This window comes from Coptis chinensis, chromosome 5 (assembly GCF_015680905.1).
Source record: "Coptis chinensis isolate HL-2020 chromosome 5, ASM1568090v1, whole genome shotgun sequence".
NCBI classification, from domain to species: domain Eukaryota; kingdom Viridiplantae; phylum Streptophyta; class Magnoliopsida; order Ranunculales; family Ranunculaceae; genus Coptis; species Coptis chinensis.
Genome location: NC_141460.1, coordinates 26,899,448 through 26,915,933, shown reverse-complemented (window position 1 = coordinate 26,915,933; position 16,486 = coordinate 26,899,448). Strand labels below are relative to the sequence as shown.

General features: G+C 36.2%; 3 protein-coding genes across 4 annotated transcripts; 1 reads left to right on the top strand and 2 right to left on the bottom strand.

The window, feature by feature from the left end:
• Window positions 1-851: 851 nt before the first annotated feature.
• On the bottom strand, window positions 852-8,318 carry LOC147497218 (Tetratricopeptide repeat (TPR)-like superfamily protein). Its single transcript, XM_086559886.1, has 4 exons — window positions 7,500-8,318; window positions 6,833-6,985; window positions 6,507-6,712; window positions 852-1,337 (listed from the first exon to the last, which is right to left on the bottom strand). The coding sequence occupies exons 1-4, from the start codon at window positions 7,998-8,000 to the stop codon at window positions 1,130-1,132; spliced, it is 1,068 nt and encodes a 355-aa protein (XP_086416012.1). The 5' UTR covers window positions 8,001-8,318; the 3' UTR covers window positions 852-1,129.
• Window positions 8,319-8,549: 231 nt separating this feature from the next.
• Window positions 8,550-12,097, top strand: LOC147497217 (U-box domain-containing protein 33-like). Its single transcript, XM_086559889.1, has 4 exons — window positions 8,550-9,153; window positions 10,839-10,957; window positions 11,061-11,176; window positions 11,642-12,097. The coding sequence occupies exons 1-4, from the start codon at window positions 8,892-8,894 to the stop codon at window positions 11,856-11,858; spliced, it is 714 nt and encodes a 237-aa protein (XP_086416015.1). The 5' UTR covers window positions 8,550-8,891; the 3' UTR covers window positions 11,859-12,097.
• A 458-nt stretch (window positions 12,098-12,555) lies between these two features.
• On the bottom strand, window positions 12,556-14,677 carry LOC147497216 (E3 ubiquitin-protein ligase AIRP2-like). 2 transcript variants are annotated; one of them, XM_086559888.1, is made up of 6 exons: window positions 14,222-14,677; window positions 13,858-14,020; window positions 13,704-13,770; window positions 13,359-13,596; window positions 13,011-13,241; window positions 12,786-12,924 (listed from the first exon to the last, which is right to left on the bottom strand). In XM_086559888.1, the coding sequence occupies exons 1-5, from the start codon at window positions 14,302-14,304 to the stop codon at window positions 13,034-13,036; spliced, it is 759 nt and encodes a 252-aa protein (XP_086416014.1). In that variant the 5' UTR covers window positions 14,305-14,677; the 3' UTR covers window positions 12,786-12,924; window positions 13,011-13,033. The 2 variants fall into 2 exon arrangements, with proteins under 2 accessions (XP_086416013.1, XP_086416014.1); XM_086559887.1 differs by having other exon boundaries at window positions 12,556-13,241.
• Between the last annotated feature and the right edge of the window lie 1,809 nt (window positions 14,678-16,486).

The window sequence follows — 16,486 nt, the reverse complement described above, 5'->3', positions numbered from 1 at the left end:
GAATTGGAATACGTCGTAATTATTGTGGCCGTACTTGTGATTTTTCGAATCCTTAACTAAATAAATGTCTAAATCACACAGTGAATGGCGCATCAAATTGAAATGGTTTTAGAAAAATCGTTTCCGGTGGAAGTTATTGTTTTTAACAATTTAGTTTTTTGTATCCTATTTTTTTTTCCCATAATTAGCTATATTGTTTAGGAAAAGTTGGAGATTCAGTGAAATTCTAGATGAGATAATTTTTTCATAATTAGTTATAGTGTTTAGGAAAAGTTGGAAAGTCTGTGAAACTATAGATGAGATTGTTTCCTTATTTATATCATACTTTTTTATATTTAGTAATAGAGTTTAGAAAAAATTGGAATCTCTATAAGGGTATAACTATAATATATATCTAAAGATAAAGATAAATATTTGTTTCCTATTTTATCTCCTACTTTTTCTTAATTAGTCATGACACATGGACACTCTAGAAACGCTTCCTCAATTGAAGAGTAGTACTGTATATATATATACAGTACTGTATTAGTGGTAGAAAATAGACTGGTCTAATTTAAAAAGTCAGGTTAATTATAGTGTACTTTTGTAATACAGATATATAATTACGGTGTATTTTAGTAATAGGAATATTAATGGGGATATATAATTATGGTGTACTTTAGTAATAGGGATATATGCAATAAATGGCACGCACCCAACTGAATTTAACAAGAAATTGGTACTTAATCATACTATAATGTAGCAGCCCCAATTAGTTAGTACTTCTAATCTTTCGATCGACAGCTTGTCTAAATGAGCTATATGGTTTAGAACTTAGGATAGCCAATATGTAATATAGGATGGGTCCGAACTGGAACGAACGTTCATCATGTTCTTTCAATCTCATATATACGTTGTCATTGCTCATTAATTTAGTCATTACCATCTTCTGAAAGTAGCAATAGGCACATTTCCACAGATTACAATAATTTACAAGGATGTGAATATAATACAATATGATACATTACAATGCAACCTATTCCAGCAAGCGCAGATCACATGGCACCATACAAATCTGAACCATTGAAGTCCGCTGTCAGCCTCCCAGAGTACATTTTGGACAAACCTCAGCACGGGGAGAAACCATTTCCTATCTTTGAATGATGAGGGCGACTCCAACCAAGCCTAGCCACAGGGTTAAAACGAACCAGAAGGTTCTATTTTTCTCCCATTCCATTGGTGGTCGCCACACGAGGAAGTCACCTAAATAATCCTTTGATGAAGGAAGTTGATTGGTTGTTCCTCCACTTAACATTGGACTTCGATCTTTATATTTGTCGCTCCAAGTTCCTGCGTAACTGTGAAATACAGCAAATGCCTTAGCAGTGATTTGAAGTGTTGTTAGTGACTTGGACGTCATAAAGGGGGATAAAAAGAAGGGTTAACTAGTATTACCCCCCACTAGATGAGTCAATTAGGATTTCCCCCCCCACTAGATGGGAAATTAGGGTCTCCTCCCTAAATACACACAAAAAAAAAGTCAAAGTGGGTTGACCGAAATTTTTTGTGTGTATTTAGGGAGAGACCCTAATTTCCCATCTAGTAGGGGGGAAATCCTAATTGGCTCATCTAATAGGGGGGTAACACTAGTTCACCCTAAAAAGAATACTTCTGTATGTAAAACTTGCACTCCATTTCATTAGAGTAAATCCAAATAAATCATTTACTACAATTTTGAGATCCTGAATAATTCGATTGGTGAAATGACCAACACAGCCGCCTAACCTTACAAGTAGGAGTAGGCATTTCCACAATCTTACAGCAGCTTGCAATGCTTAGTTCAACCACGTGATACACAAAACCATCAACTAGAAGTCTAGAACCACTATGAAATGAAAGACCCCTCAGGTTCAGGCTTTTGGCTGTGTTTGGTTCATGGAAATCTGAATTCCAGAAGAACTAGAGAAAAGGGGTAGTGAGGAAGGAAGAAGAAAAGCGAGGGAGAGTAGGAATGATCACTCCCCTTACAGGAGGGAAAACGGGAAAAGAAACTCCCTTCAGTTAAATAGGAAGTTAAAAGGTTTGAAGTTTTGTATATGTATTCTACTCATCTTGAGGCATAATACAAACAAGCAACAAGGGTGCACCCGTCTTGCATGTGTAGCTTAGTGCGAGAATAAAGGTAAACAGTATGACAAATTCAATAATCCGTCAAATAGCATTAAAATGAACGTTTCTATAAAATAAAGACACGTCACTTGGTGCTCTAAAAGGCATTTTTTCAATTACCTTTCAAGCTAACCCAAAAGAAATAAGGAAGGAAAATCCTTTGAAAATTCTTATAAGTCATCATAAACATTTACATAGAATGGATTTGTTTTGTAAAAACTGCATAACTTAGATGAAATATATATATATATATATATATATATATATATAGCCCGGCTCCTAAAAAGACTTTAAATAAGTACAAAATCTAAAACAACCCACAACTTCACCTACAAAATGATTTAAAACCTAATCTTTTGTGCATATGATCTACTAACCATAATGAACATCTCTATAAAAATTCAACTCGTTTGATATCCTCTAACTTAGATAAAAATTATTGTTCACTTTTAAAAAAATATCTAACGGTCCAAAAATATCTAGTTTTTGCAATCATCTTTTGCCAATGTTAAAAATTGTCAAACAAGTTGAATTTTTGAAGAGATATTATTTGTGGTTAGTAAATCATATCAACAAAAAATTAGGTTTTAAATTATTTTGTAGGTGAAGTTGTGCGTTGTTTTAGATTTGGTATTTATTTAAGGTCATTTTAGGAGCCTGACTCAAACTAGACATTTTTGGACCGTTAGATATTTTTTTAAAAGTGAACAACAATTTTTATCTAAGTTAGAGAATATCAAACGAGTTAAATTTTTATAGAGATGTTCATTATGGTTAGTAGATCATATGCACAAAAGATTAGGTTTTAAATCATTTTGTAGGTGAAGTTGTGGGTTGTTTTAGATTTTGTACTTATTTAAGGTCCTTTTAGGAGTCGGGCTGATATCAGCCCTTCTCTAAAAAATAGCTACTTAAGTTAACTTAAAATAAATACGTACGCAAAACTTCACTTACAAAATGAATTCAAATCTACTTTTTTTTTTGTTATGAAACACTTACCATAATGATTATCTTTCCAAAAGTTTAGCTCATTTGGAAACCTCTAACATAGATAAAAATTGTTGTCATCTTTAAAAAGAAATCTAACGGTTCAGAAATGTCGATTTTTTGTAATAATTTTTTGCCAATGTTAGAGATTTCCAAATGAGCTGAAATTTTGTGGAGATGATCTTAATATTGATTATATCATATTCACAAAAAAATAGGTTTGAATTTATTTTGTAGGTGAAGTTTTACTTGCATACTTATTTTAAATTAACTTAAGTAGCTACTTTTTAGAGAATGACATATATATTGAAATTACGTATGTCAAAACAACTTAATACTTAGCAAAGTATAGCGGCTAGATGAAATTCCCTAACAACAAAGACTAATGTTACGTGATTATACCATCCCATACATACTAAGTCTTGAAATAGGAACTCTCTGAAGTAAACAACTTCCCTTGACCAATCATAAAAACTGAAAATAATACAGAAGTGTATTGAACATAATCCACCAAGCAACCTACAAATAGCACACAACAATCCACCAGAGTAAACACAGACAATCTAATAATCAAAATTGCAAAATTTTCAAGTCATAGTACTTTTCTTCAACTAACATGTCCATTCTCATTGTCATCATTACAAAGATGTTTCAAAATTTTGTACAAACTCGGCTGCTAAGATATTAGGTACGAGAACAAACTCACCAATTTTTTGTTCTTTTTTCTCACTTCTGCAAATCATATTCATATTTGTTGTTAAGGTTAGCAGTGGAGTCGTCTTGGAAGGGAGTTAGTAGGTGCCTACAATCTCACATTTCTTTGGTTAAATTGGACGTGCAAATTATGATAACACAAAATCGACTGAATCGCTTTATATGAACTTCTACGGAAGAGAAGTTCTAGTGAGAGACGGTGAAAATTTGCAAAACAAATTCTATTAGTTATACCAAGACAGGTTCAGGTTTAAGTTGCACAAGGATAATAGGTCAACGATAGTATGGTCAGTAGAGCATCTCGAGGAGGCAAGAGAGAAAGAAAGTTGTGTTGATATATATGAGCCTCTAATATATTAATAGAATTGACCCTTCACATAAGTTCGAGTCTATAGAGAAATTGACAATTTAACATAGTATCAGAGTCACTGGTTTCTGAGAGGTCTCGAGTTCAACTCCTACCAGGTGAAGATGTCTAGTTCTTCTACCTGTGTATTTCCAACATGTCCCGCTGAGGGGGAGTGTTGACATATATGAGCCTCTAATATATTAATAGAATTGACTATTCACATAAGTTCGAGTTTATGGAGAAATTGACAATTTAACAGGTAGAAAAAGAAGAAAGAGCAGATTTTTAAAGTTTAAAGTCGGGTGAAAAGGGTGGCTCAAGAAAGTAGACAAGAACAGTGCTTGAAGTTCAGGTTTAATTTGCATGAGGATAATAAATCGACCATAGAACGGCTGGTAGAGCTGCTCGAGGAGGAGAAAGAGAAGGAAGGTAAAAAAGGGGAAGGGGGCAGATTGTAAAAGTTTATAGGCAGTCGAAAAGGGTGGCTCAAGAAAGTAGACAATGGAGCAAGTGCTGGAAGTGGCGGGTATTTATAGTGCGTGCCAAGAAGGTAACTTGAGGAAAACTAAAGATGGAAAACAATTGGTGGAATCGAGGAAGGAGGACAAGCTGCTGGATTATAGCAAATACTTGGGGCTTAATGTGGCTAAAAGCAAAGACAAGATCGAACCCTAAGATGGTTGATGAAATGGAAAGGAATCGAATGGAAAGAGAGATGGGTGGGCTAATGACAGAGGACAACTGTGGCTTTCATGATTTAGAGGATGAGGAAGATGAACCCAAGTTAGACTTGAACTTCTGGGAGGAAGAGGACAGTGTTGTTGATTAGCTCGGTGGCTCCAGCATACTGGTGGTATATGGGTTTTCCTATGTTTCGTGTTCTTGTTTGCTGTTTTCTTGCATTTTGGTATTCTCTTTTGTTGTTTTTTGGGTAAACGGGCATAAGGGGTTAAGGATACCTAGTCCTAGGACATCAACTTCTTGTTAAAGTCTTGGGTATATTATGTTGTACTAATCAAGAAAAACAAGTTACGATGTCTGGCCAAATTCAAGTTTGTAGGTAGACCACCATCTAACTTTTAAAGATAAAATAGTAGTAGCTTAGGGCTACGGTACCAAGGCACCAGTATTCGCCTCAGATAGAAACTCAACCTTTTGAATCTCTAAAAGACATTTGGACACTTCAAATATCAGTTGTCACTACTTAACAATGGACGAGTTTGTGCAGCTGGGATGAGATGTTGATGAGTGGAAACACTTAATTTGCTCGGCATATAAGGAAAGTAAGACAGTTTACCATTAACCGGGAAAAATAATGGGAGGGGTGACACACATCAAATGGAGGTTACTGAGTTACTAACTCAATAGGAGGACAGCCTAAATGACACATATAATGGAAGTAATGAACGTGAATGCCTTCAAAATATTTTTTAAGTAATTATTACACACACTAAGCATCTTTAATGGAAATGGAGCAGGGTAAATCTGCCTAAAATCAAAACAGGGATTGTTATCACAACCATTAACATAAACGATGCCAATCATGAGGCATAGCATGGAGAAATTGATGAAAACAAATGAAGAAACTCAAGAAAATCTTAGTGAAAACGTCAATAGGAATAAGAAGAAGGGAGAAAAGACTTTGGATAAGCATTGAAGCATGACATGGAACACTCCAAATAGCCAGCATAATTACAATAATGGAAAAGAGCGTAAATTTTTTCAAATACAGAATAAATGTGACAAGAAGGCTAAGCATATGTATGAAATTCCTCAACACTAGAGTGGCTATAAAGTACATCCCTTCAATGTGCATTCAACAGTTTTTCCCTCAATTATTGGATAAGATACTAAGATAGTTTGCTAGCAGTATGATTCCCTACAGAAAAACACGTGTATATATGTGGGATATACAGATACATTATAGAGTTTGTTTTAACTGCTAAATTAGTCCACTGGAAGAACGCAGGAGCTCCTCCATGTTGTAAAGTTACCAGGGACCCGTAAGAATAGAAGCATCATTCCCACTGGACATGCTGTGTGTACTGTTTGTATCCACTATAATCATGAAATGGAATTGCACTTTCTTGTACAGAAATAATGAATCCCCCCAGCAATATTCCACTTCAATTGTAAGCATAATATAAAAGGAAATTAAAGAGTTCTAAGATTCTAGGTTTGTGGTCTTAGCGCATTCTTATCTGAAGCGTATGCACGCTATTTGGACAAGTACTTATCACTGAGAACAAAAACAAATGCGCAGACAGAAGATTATTGAACAAAGGATGAAATAAGTAAACCCAGTTACCTGTCATAACTGGAACCGATCAACGGTATGCTGACCATCTCATCCTGGGATATCTTGAGCTTAGGTGCCTGCAAGATGTAACGCAGTTCAGAAGCTTGGCGTCGTATAGTCACAACTGGGTGCTTCTGCTCCAACTGTCGATAAAGATTAATGCAATCGGCATGGCGTTTATTGGCCTCATAAGCCATAGCAAGCCAAATCTGTATCTGAACAGAAAATTTGTATGTAGGTTTGTCAGTTCGCAGTCACTGATAGAAACATTGGCACAATATATTAGATTACAAAATTCCCATAAGAGATTCTTAAGGAAAAGATATCAAACCAACCTCACCACCAAACAAGGTAGGCTTGGGGATGATTGTGAGGGCACCTTCCAAAAACTCAATAGCCCGACTGTACATTCCCCTGCCATAAGCCTTCTGACCCAACTCGAACATCAACTTGGCGGTTGCTCTTCGCTCTGCCTGCTCCTTAGCAACCTACTTTCATATCAAAACAAAAAATCCATTTCTCTTACTATCAATTGACAAAAAATTATCAACAAAACTCCCAAAATTTTCCTTTAAAGTAAAATTATTTCTTCTATTTAGTATTTACATTCTATTCATTCCACCATGCATTCACTGACACTGGGAAATACATCTATACTAATTCACTAAATGTCATCTAAACAAGAGTAACCATCTATCAATTTTTCAAGTTCTTGAGTCCAATCTCCATTAGACAATCTTGCAAAAAGGAAAGATAGGTAACCTTTTCTCATTAAGTAGAAAACCTTCCAATCAATCAAATATTACAAATAATTAATACAAAAAAAGAAAAAAAACCAAGCATCAAATCTTTTCACATGATGAACTATATTATTTAATTAATTACAAATAATATCACAATAACTAAAAGCAGTTATACTAATAAATTCATGCCAATTTCTATTTATTTCAATTAATAGAATATGACAAAAACAACAACTGTGGTTAAGAATATAAACTGAACCTTTTCAAGCTCTCTTCTAACTCTCATCCTTTTCTCCTCTTCACTCTCTTCTTCCCCAAACCCACCACCACCTTCACCTTCCTCCCCACCACCCTCCACTTTTCTACTCTGTAACTCCTCAGCTTTCTTTTCCAACTCTTTCATCTCCTCCATTTCTTTCAACCTTTGTCTCATCCTACTTTCCCAACTTTCTCCTTCTTCATCCAACTCATCACTAATATCATCCATATTCCCATCAAAATCTCCCCCCCTAGCTTTCGACTTCCCTCTTCTTCTTCGTAAACTTTTTCCTTCTCCTCCTCCCTCTTCTGCTTCCAAGTTATTATGAAGTGCAAGGTTATGAAAAACATAGTTTATACGATGAGCTTGTTTTATAGGGAGATTTAAGATGAGGTTATTGAGGTGGTCTAGTGTTACTGGACGTGATGATTTACGGTCTGCTGGTGATATAATGGTCCGACCGTCTAGTATCAAAGCTAAGTTTCCGAGCAGAATCGCCATTATTGTTGTGGTGTACGTGCTTTTAGATTCTGGAATATACACCAACTAAATTTTCGAATATTTAGTTAGATTTTTCTGTTTTTTCGGTTTGGGAGATTTTAATTTGACGGAAATGTCCTTTGATTTTGTTTTATTTCAAGTGAGATGCTTTGGAGAACACCAACTAGATGCTAGCAGGGATAGGACTGGTAGTTGGTTGAAATTATGTACACCTGGAATGCTGGAACTCGATGTGGTTGTAGCTTTTTGACATTTTTTTATTCAATAATGCAATGAAATAAAATGAAATAGAATACGCAATTGAATTTTGATACGGAACTACTAGTCTACAGTCTACACCGTCAATCTAGACAAAAAGTGGGCACTGCAACGTGGGCTTTCAAATGTAAAGAGTAAAGACTTAGAAGCCCAAGGTGTGAGTTGAGCAGTGGGTTCTCAGGCCGAACTAAGCGAATCTTGAATCCTAGTTCCACCACCCCCTACTATGGAGGAGGTAATTGATCTAGATCATATGAAAAACACAGGCTAGATTTAATGGAAGTCTACATCCCTCCTTTTCTTTTGTCTATCAACAATTCTGGATCTCTCCTATATTTTTCTAAGACAGAAAGGTCAACATAAAACACCAAAACTAAAGCTTCAAGCAATAATGAATATGAATTGTGAAGTCAATAGGTAGACTAGTAGAAAGAAAATATGGACCTTTTGAGACATACAAAAGCCTGCACACCCCTTGACAAGGAAGGCAGAATCTCCTTTTTTTTTTGTTATCTTTGAGAGAACGACTCATTCTCATATAAACTGCCAAACATATACTCTTTGATAACTTCGCTCATCTTTGATCTTTCATTTCTTTCTCGGACTAAAATATCAAGAGCCACCAAGACGATTATGGAAGAAAGGAATTCTGGCAGGTGGTCTGAGGAAGGACAGTTTCAGAACGGGCATTTTGATGTTATGTCTCCAGAGATCGTAGAGATAGATGAGAGTAAGAGCTTTGCATCCAGTAGAGATGCAGGAAATAGCGTTTATGTTGCGGTTGGCAAAGAAGATTTGGATGTTCTAAAATGGGCTCTTAACCATGCAGTCATGCCGGGGAACTGCGTCTTCCTTATCCATGTCTTCCCTCCAGTTAACTACATCCCTACTCCTGGTACGTAACAAATGCTTTAATTCTTTTCTTACATTCAATCTCTTTATACATAATGATATGACTAACAGAGCCTATAATATTCATCACATAAACCCAATAACCCATGCCTAGTTTGGTTAAAATCTAGTTATCAGTTGTGATCTGAACACGGCGTTCCAGTGAACATTCTGCTATTTCTTGCTCAGATTAAAGGTCAAACTAACTAGCATTAGCAAATTTTGGGACACCAAATCAGATTTCTATAAACAATTCCGGAGTCCTGTAATATGATTTTGAGACAAACTCTTTGACCTCCACCCGGTAATATATTACGCTGCAGATATAAGACTGGCTATTAAATTTGATTTAAGGCTTTGTTTCACTTTGTATGCATTGCCATACGCGGCAGGGTGTTGGTATTAGGGATAGATCATACCACCATTTTTTTCTTTTATACACTTCTCATTTTGGTCAACTGCAGAAAAGTTGACACCATTTTAAACTACTATAAATGCATCATCATATCTGCTAAGTTTCTTGAGCCTGCAACTTGCTCAACGAATATCCTTCCGTGACTGCGGTCTTGTGTAAGTAGTTTTACCCGGTCAAATGTTTCTAAGACTACATTGATTTAGTCCAAGCCACACCGAAGAGGAAGAGGAGGAGGTTTATATGGATATTCATTTGGATAAGGTTCAGGGTTGATTCTTGACCGGACAATAACTAGAGAGCTTTATTCTGAAGTACTGAGCATTGGTAAAAGAACTGAGAGAACCCTTTATCCATTTATTTATGTTGCCTATACATAGGCACAGCACCACAAGATACGAGGTGGTACTAGCTCAAGTGCTAAAGAAAAAATGGTGCGTACGTATTAAGTGTTATGTCAGCTTGTCGATCAGAGAGAATTTCTTTTCAAGTGTTTTTGAAAAGTAACAATGCCCTTCCTATGGTTTTGCAAATGATAAGTTACCCACCATTTTGCAGCACACTTGTTACAAGGACATAGCATAGATAAAGGTCTGACTTAACAAGCATGCAAAATAATAAAGAAAATATGTATGAACTATGGACATGTTAGGGTGGTTAGCTTATCAGCCCCTCTTTCCCCTGTGTAGATAAAGCACGCCTTGTATACTCACTAGCTAAACTAGCAAATTCAGCAGTGTTGACTAAGGAAAGTGGTCTGGAGGGTCAGGAAATGCCAAACCATACGTCTGGACACCAGCAAAGCGCACCGTCGCTCGGAAGCAGGTGTCTTGCTATAGCACGTGTCCACAGATGCAGCACAAAGGCAGCAGGGACCACCTGATAGTAAGTAGGTCAAGGAACATGTCAGCTGTTTCCTTAACCGACTTACTATCATGTGCGTAGTCACCTGACCAGCTGAAAGAGCCTATGAATAGTCCAGCTGGTCAGAAAAAGGACGGGAAGCACTTCTTACCTAATTAATTCTCTCTTTTCTCTTTCGGCTCTGCACGTGGTTTCAGTGTTTCACCTTCCCAAAGCCAGAACGCTGTTCTTGGTCATCACTTTCATGTTTGGCCCTAAGACCTTATCCACCCTTTTACACCCTTCTAATTTGTCTGGTGGCTCAAAATAGAAAAGAGATACCATAAAACGAGATAACATGTATAGCAAATAGTAACTCTACTAGACACTAGTATTTTCTCTAAAATATGGCTTCATTTGGATCCCTATGGCAGTTGGGAAAATGTTGAGAAGCCAAGCGGGCCAAGAACAGGTGAATTGTTACCTGAGAGAAGAAAATACAAGGCGGCGAAATTTATTGCAGAAATATGTTCGCTTATGCGATGATGCAAAGGTTGGTTGTTGCTTCTTTTACATATATGAATACAGAACAAATGCATTATTTATACTGCACACTTGAAGACCCATGACAACGTCTTCTTCGTCTTGTGATTTAGGTTACTGTGGAGACCATGCTTATAGAGAGTACTCAAACAGCCAAAGCAATTCTGGAACTCATTCCTGTCCTAAACATCACCATGCTTGTCATGGGAACGAAAAGACCCGCCTCGAGGTATACTCATTGCATTTTTCCTAAGGTATCGTAATTTCTGCATTTACTTCTGTTTTATTTGAATGGTAGAGAAACAGCTACAACAATCAGAGGGTTATTTTTGTTAATCTAGTAGTTCAAACTTAAAGATGCTGTGGCGTCTAGTGTCAGTCCCTCAATGAAACTAGAGGCTTCTGATATACTACTGCTCCATTCATCCATCATTCACAAGGCTAATCCAGCCTGAAGAAATGTGTTGATCCTGATTATTTAAGAAAAGTCGGACTAAGCTGTTCAAATAGGTGTTTGTCTAAAAGTCTGGACCAGGTTAATGATCTTATTGATTTTAGTCTAGTCGATAAAATGCACAGGCCCAAAGATGCACCCCAGTTTACTTAAAGCTAGTTCTTGCAAAGAGAGAGATGGATGCACCCCCTTAATTGGCTAGTCCTAATTCTTGAAGGTTTTAATTTGTTGATCTTGTAGGATATTGAGGATGGGAATGGGCAAAGGCGAATTTGTCCAAAAGAATGCTCCAGACTTTTGTGAGGTCGCTATTGTTTGCGATGGGAAAAAGGTTTTAGAGGGACAGCAGGTAGTATTGGAAAAATCTCCAGAATCAAACAGGCGTGGAGCTGGAGTGACTCGGCATCCTGAAAGAAACTTCTTTGACTGTGTCTGCTTTTCAGGAAAGGATAGCTGAGAGCCTGAGACTCACATATGTTTCTGAGAATTGAGTGAAAATGTGCAACACATATTGCAACATCTAACACCATGGTTGGGCTGGTAATAAGAAGTGTAGTAAAGTATAACCAGAACATTGTAACTATATAAGAATAACAAGTGGTGATACACAAGATCCAGCAAAATACCAGGATTTTAGAACATAAATGCTCTAATGTTTTCTGCTATTTATGTGGTAAACCTCATGAAGTTCCAAAATGCTCTTCTTCTTCTCCCTCTTTCTCTTCTTTGTTTTTGTGTCGACTTTCATTTTGTGGGTTACTTAATCTCTAATTTTCGCAAGTTGATTTGTTCATTCTTCCAGTTTTTGACTTTCTTATTCACTACTGTAATTAATCGTCTAAAATTCTAGCCAGGGCAAATACGAAAGCATTTGTCCCAACTAAATGTGTTATCTGACTGATGTTTTCGAACCAGTATATCCTTGAATTCACAAGGAAGAACAAATCAAGAATGTTTACCAACTTTATCAAGTGTTCAACAAAAAACTGAAGAAATGGAAGCGGTTATACTTATGCCGTGGAAAGCATGACACATGTAAAGTTCATTTGGAATTATTGTACTCAAACTAAAACATTGAGAAATGGATGAAACCACAAATCAATTTCATGGTCTTAAGTCTTAACAAGAAGAAAAGAAAGTCAGGTAGCAGCACATAAGTTTAACCTCTGTTCATGTCAGCTATTTTATTATAGGCATGAAGGGTGCTCTCAATGTGTAATACAGACTTGAGATCAGCTTTAGTATTCATGTACATTTTTTGCTAGTTTATTCTAATTCCCAGGTTTTCAAAAGCTGCTGAGAAATAAATACCAAGTGTACCTTGTATAGTAAAGTTGTTACAGTGCTCTCTAGCTTCAGGAATTTCGACCAGAGCATCATCAAAGCTTTCATCACCACCTCTTTGTTCTTGGAATTTCCACAAGTAAAAGAATATAGGATCCTCGTCCAGGAAATAGGTGTCACAGTGATCAAGGATAACTCCATTCTTACATGTTCAACTCCTTTATCTACTATCTTGCATTCTTGCAGTAAAAGGAACAAGGACGATCAATCACACTTCTTCATACTGGACTCTATATACAACAGATGGTCAGCATATGATTGTTACCTAGACAACCTTCCCTCCACAAGTCAGATAATGTAATCATGTATGAAGAAAATGGTGTCCGCATTGGCAAGAGGCAGGTTATTGACATAGAGATAGAAACACCTCAAATTCTCCTCTGCAAGAGTTGCTTTGTCTATCACATCACAATTACTACTAAGAACCCACAAGTCATCTGAATTAACTCTTTTCAGATTGTCTCGACAGAAAGGACAAGTCTGCGATCGTAGGTTCCTGTTATTGAACAGCAAGAAACAGAAAACGAAAGATTAAACAGTGATTTGTTGGTGAAATAATTCTTGAGTACTAAGTCAAAAAGGGTGAGACGATGAGCAAGAGTGCTGAGGTTACCAATTACGAAAACAGTCAATGCACATGGAATGGCCACAATTAGGCAAGACCATCTTGGCGCAAGCTTCCATACATATCCCACATTCATGCTCTCTATCCGAGTCCTTATCAGATAGCTCCCTCTTCTCCTCAACCGCCTTGTTGTCATTAATTTGATCAGTATGCCAACTTCTCTTATAACTATCGCCCAATTCAGTCAATTCTCCTTGTAGTTGCTTAAGGTAAGGAAATATCACAGCTGCAAGATTGTTCAAGATTACAAATAAATATTTAATAAGATATCTTTGGAGTGTTTATTCAGTTACAGTATATAACTAACCTTAAGAAGTGGTTCAGGATACAGACCATAAAATTCCCTAAGGGTGGCTCGCCTTTCATGCGAAGATATGGTTGTCATCCCGTCAAGGTGTATCTGTGCAAGTAACAAAGGAAAATATGCGTTAACATAGAGAAGAACTCCTTTTACCGTAACACGAAAAGATCAGGCAGCGACCCTTACCTTATATATTAGTATGTGGAGAAGGCCTAAATAGTTTGGAAGAGCATCTGTACAGCTATAATCCATCCATTCAATCAAAAGAAGGAAGAATGGTGCAAAAGGGCTATAAGACAATCTCATTTGAACACACTCCCCGCCATAATCTCTTGGAAGAGCAGCGGCCCTGCAAACCATATATGTCTCATTCACCAAAACTAGCCAACTACTACATTCAGTCTAAAGACAAAGTGAAATGATAAGCAAGACGGTAACAGCAGGATTTTTGAGAAATACAAGTACACAACAATAGAAATGCACCAACAATATAGATGATTCTTCAACTTTTTCACATTAATGTAAAAGAGAAGAAGTTGAAAAAACTTACAGGGTATTGGCATGCAGAATGTCAGCTTCAAGAGCTTTGATAGATTCTTCATAAGAAGATTTCTTGGGCTGCTTCTGCCACATGTCTGTCCTTGTCTACTTTTTGTTATTTTGGGACAGAAAGTGATGAAAAAAAACGAGAAGGCTTATGAAGGGGGAGGGGCCAACCGGTCAAATGGGGTTTGTGAGAATATTGGATTAGAAGAAAAATAAAGAGACTTCGGGAACGGATTGCTTTTTAGAATTGAATTCTCTTCTCCCCACTACAAGTCAAGAAAAGAATGCCTTCTCTTTGGTGTTTTCCATGTTTCCTTGCTTGTCTAATTGGTTTTCTTTTAACTAATTCTTTAATTTCCTTTGGTTTTATTTAACTAAACTAGTGCTTAATTTACACATAATCTTGGTGAAAATTTTCAAAACTTTCCCGAACTGTGTTTTTTTAACACAAACTAGTCATGTATAGTTTGATGAAGTCATAGGCATGGTTTTAAGACTTCGCACTATAGAACTTCTCACAAACAGAAAGTGAGGAAATAAAAAATGTGCCTGTTATGAATAATCCTTGATACTACGATATAGATTAATATGTTTTTTTTAACCAAATATTTTTATTGATTAATGTTAATATAAAAAAAAAAAAAAAAACACATACGGACGCGCTACAAATTGCACAACTAGTCCCTTTTGAATGGCAAACCATACCATCTTAAAAACAAATTAATGAACACCTACAGTCATGACATTGTTGTCCATAACCTTCTGCAATCTTTTAAGTAGTTCAACACAATGTGATTCTAAAAAACCAAAAGTGTCATAGGCAAATGAGATAAAGCAATGTTCTCTTAGTCATTTGTTTTTTAAGTAGCAAAGCTCTAGAAAGAAAAAGAGAAAACAAGAGTATAGTAGTATGAATAATACTTATAACAATTGTAGGTGCCAACTAACAAAGTTAGTAAAACCTTTGGATGATGATACTAGAGGTTTGGGGCTTGAACCTTACTAGCATCAAAAAGTTACTGATCTACTTTTCCTAAATTGGACAATACTATTTACTTTAGATTTTTTTTTCAATCCTTTTTATAAATAGCTAGGCAACCACTGTACAAATCTAGAGGTAATGACTAAGACTTTCTTAGTCGTCCTATTTTATAAATAGCTAGCCATATTCTCCAACAAGAAATTGGTCTCAAGGCCCAATTTTGGGGAAAATGAAGTCTAGAGGACACGATTTTTTGTGAGTAACTCACAAGGACAAATTTTGGAGAAAAGTAACTCACGAACCCACTATTTCAAAATTAGTAACCCTCAAGGACAAAATGAATTGGCCCCGCCTTTTTATATTTTTTAAATGCCAGTTATACCCTTCCGTGAAAATAACCTTCAAGGACAAATGGCCCGGATTTAAAATAAATATTTTTCGATTTTACCTTTTCTGTCATTTTACTATAAACAATGAGTGTTCATACCTTCTGCTGGTGTATGAACAATGATTGATCATATCCAAATAGGTGAATGTACCTTATACAATATATTGATGTATGAACATTGAATGTTCATACCCAAAGGACTATGAATATTCAATGTTCACACCCAATATAAACATTGAATGTTCATACCCAAAGGATCAAGGACTATGAACATCGAATGTTCATACCCAAAGACTATGAACATTGAATGTTCATACCCAATCAATGTTCATACACAAAGGACTATGAACATTGAATGTTCATACCCAATCAATGTTCATACCCAAGGACTATGAACATTGAATGTTCATACCTAAGGACTATGAACAATCAATGTTCATACCTACCAATTGAAAAAAAAAAAAAAAAGTAGTCATGAACAATGATTGTTCATGTTTGATGTATGAACAGTGATTTTTCATACTCCCAAATAGGTATGAACAATCCATGTTCATAACTGGATCAATGTTCGTACCTATTGGATCATTGTTCATAGCTCCAATAGGTATGAACACTCATTGTTCATAGCTAATGTTTGTAATTGGGGATATGAACAATGAGTGTTCACACCTGCTTAAATGTATGAACAATGATTGTTCATACTAAATACACCAGGTCGTTTCGTCTGGGCTGGGCTGTTAATTATTTCGCGTTAGGGGTATACTTGATATTTCATCTACCCGATCCATTTTTAATTTCGCATCAAGGGTATACTTGACCTTTCATCTACCCGGTCCTTGTGAGTTACAAAAAAAAGGTGTCCTTGAGAGTTACGTTTTCGGCAGTTTTGTCCTTGAGAG

Excerpts from the sequence above, each read along its gene's own strand:
- LOC147497216 (XM_086559887.1), bottom strand. The coding sequence starts at position 14,304 with ATGTGGCAGAAGCAGCCCAAGAAATCTTCTTATGAAGAATCTATCAAA. Across the intron at positions 13,771-13,857 it reads TCCACATACTAATATATAAG|ATACACCTTGACGGGATGAC; the intron begins GTAAGGGTCGCT and ends TTACTTGCACAG. Across the intron at positions 13,597-13,703 it reads CACCCTTAGGGAATTTTATG|CTGTGATATTTCCTTACCTT; the intron begins GTCTGTATCCTG and ends ACAATCTTGCAG.
- LOC147497218 (XM_086559886.1), bottom strand. The coding sequence starts at position 8,000 with ATGGCGATTCTGCTCGGAAACTTAGCTTTGATACTAGACGGTCGGACC. Across the intron at positions 6,986-7,499 it reads TTAGAAGAGAGCTTGAAAAG|GTTGCTAAGGAGCAGGCAGA; the intron begins GTTCAGTTTATA and ends ATATGAAAGTAG. Across the intron at positions 1,338-6,506 it reads ATCGGTTCCAGTTATGACAG|TTACGCAGGAACTTGGAGCG; the intron begins GTAACTGGGTTT and ends TGTATTTCACAG.
- LOC147497217 (XM_086559889.1), top strand. The coding sequence starts at position 8,892 with ATGGAAGAAAGGAATTCTGGCAGGTGGTCTGAGGAAGGACAGTTTCAG. Across the intron at positions 9,154-10,838 it reads TAACTACATCCCTACTCCTG|TTGGGAAAATGTTGAGAAGC; the intron begins GTACGTAACAAA and ends TCCCTATGGCAG. Across the intron at positions 11,177-11,641 it reads ACGAAAAGACCCGCCTCGAG|GATATTGAGGATGGGAATGG; the intron begins GTATACTCATTG and ends TTGATCTTGTAG.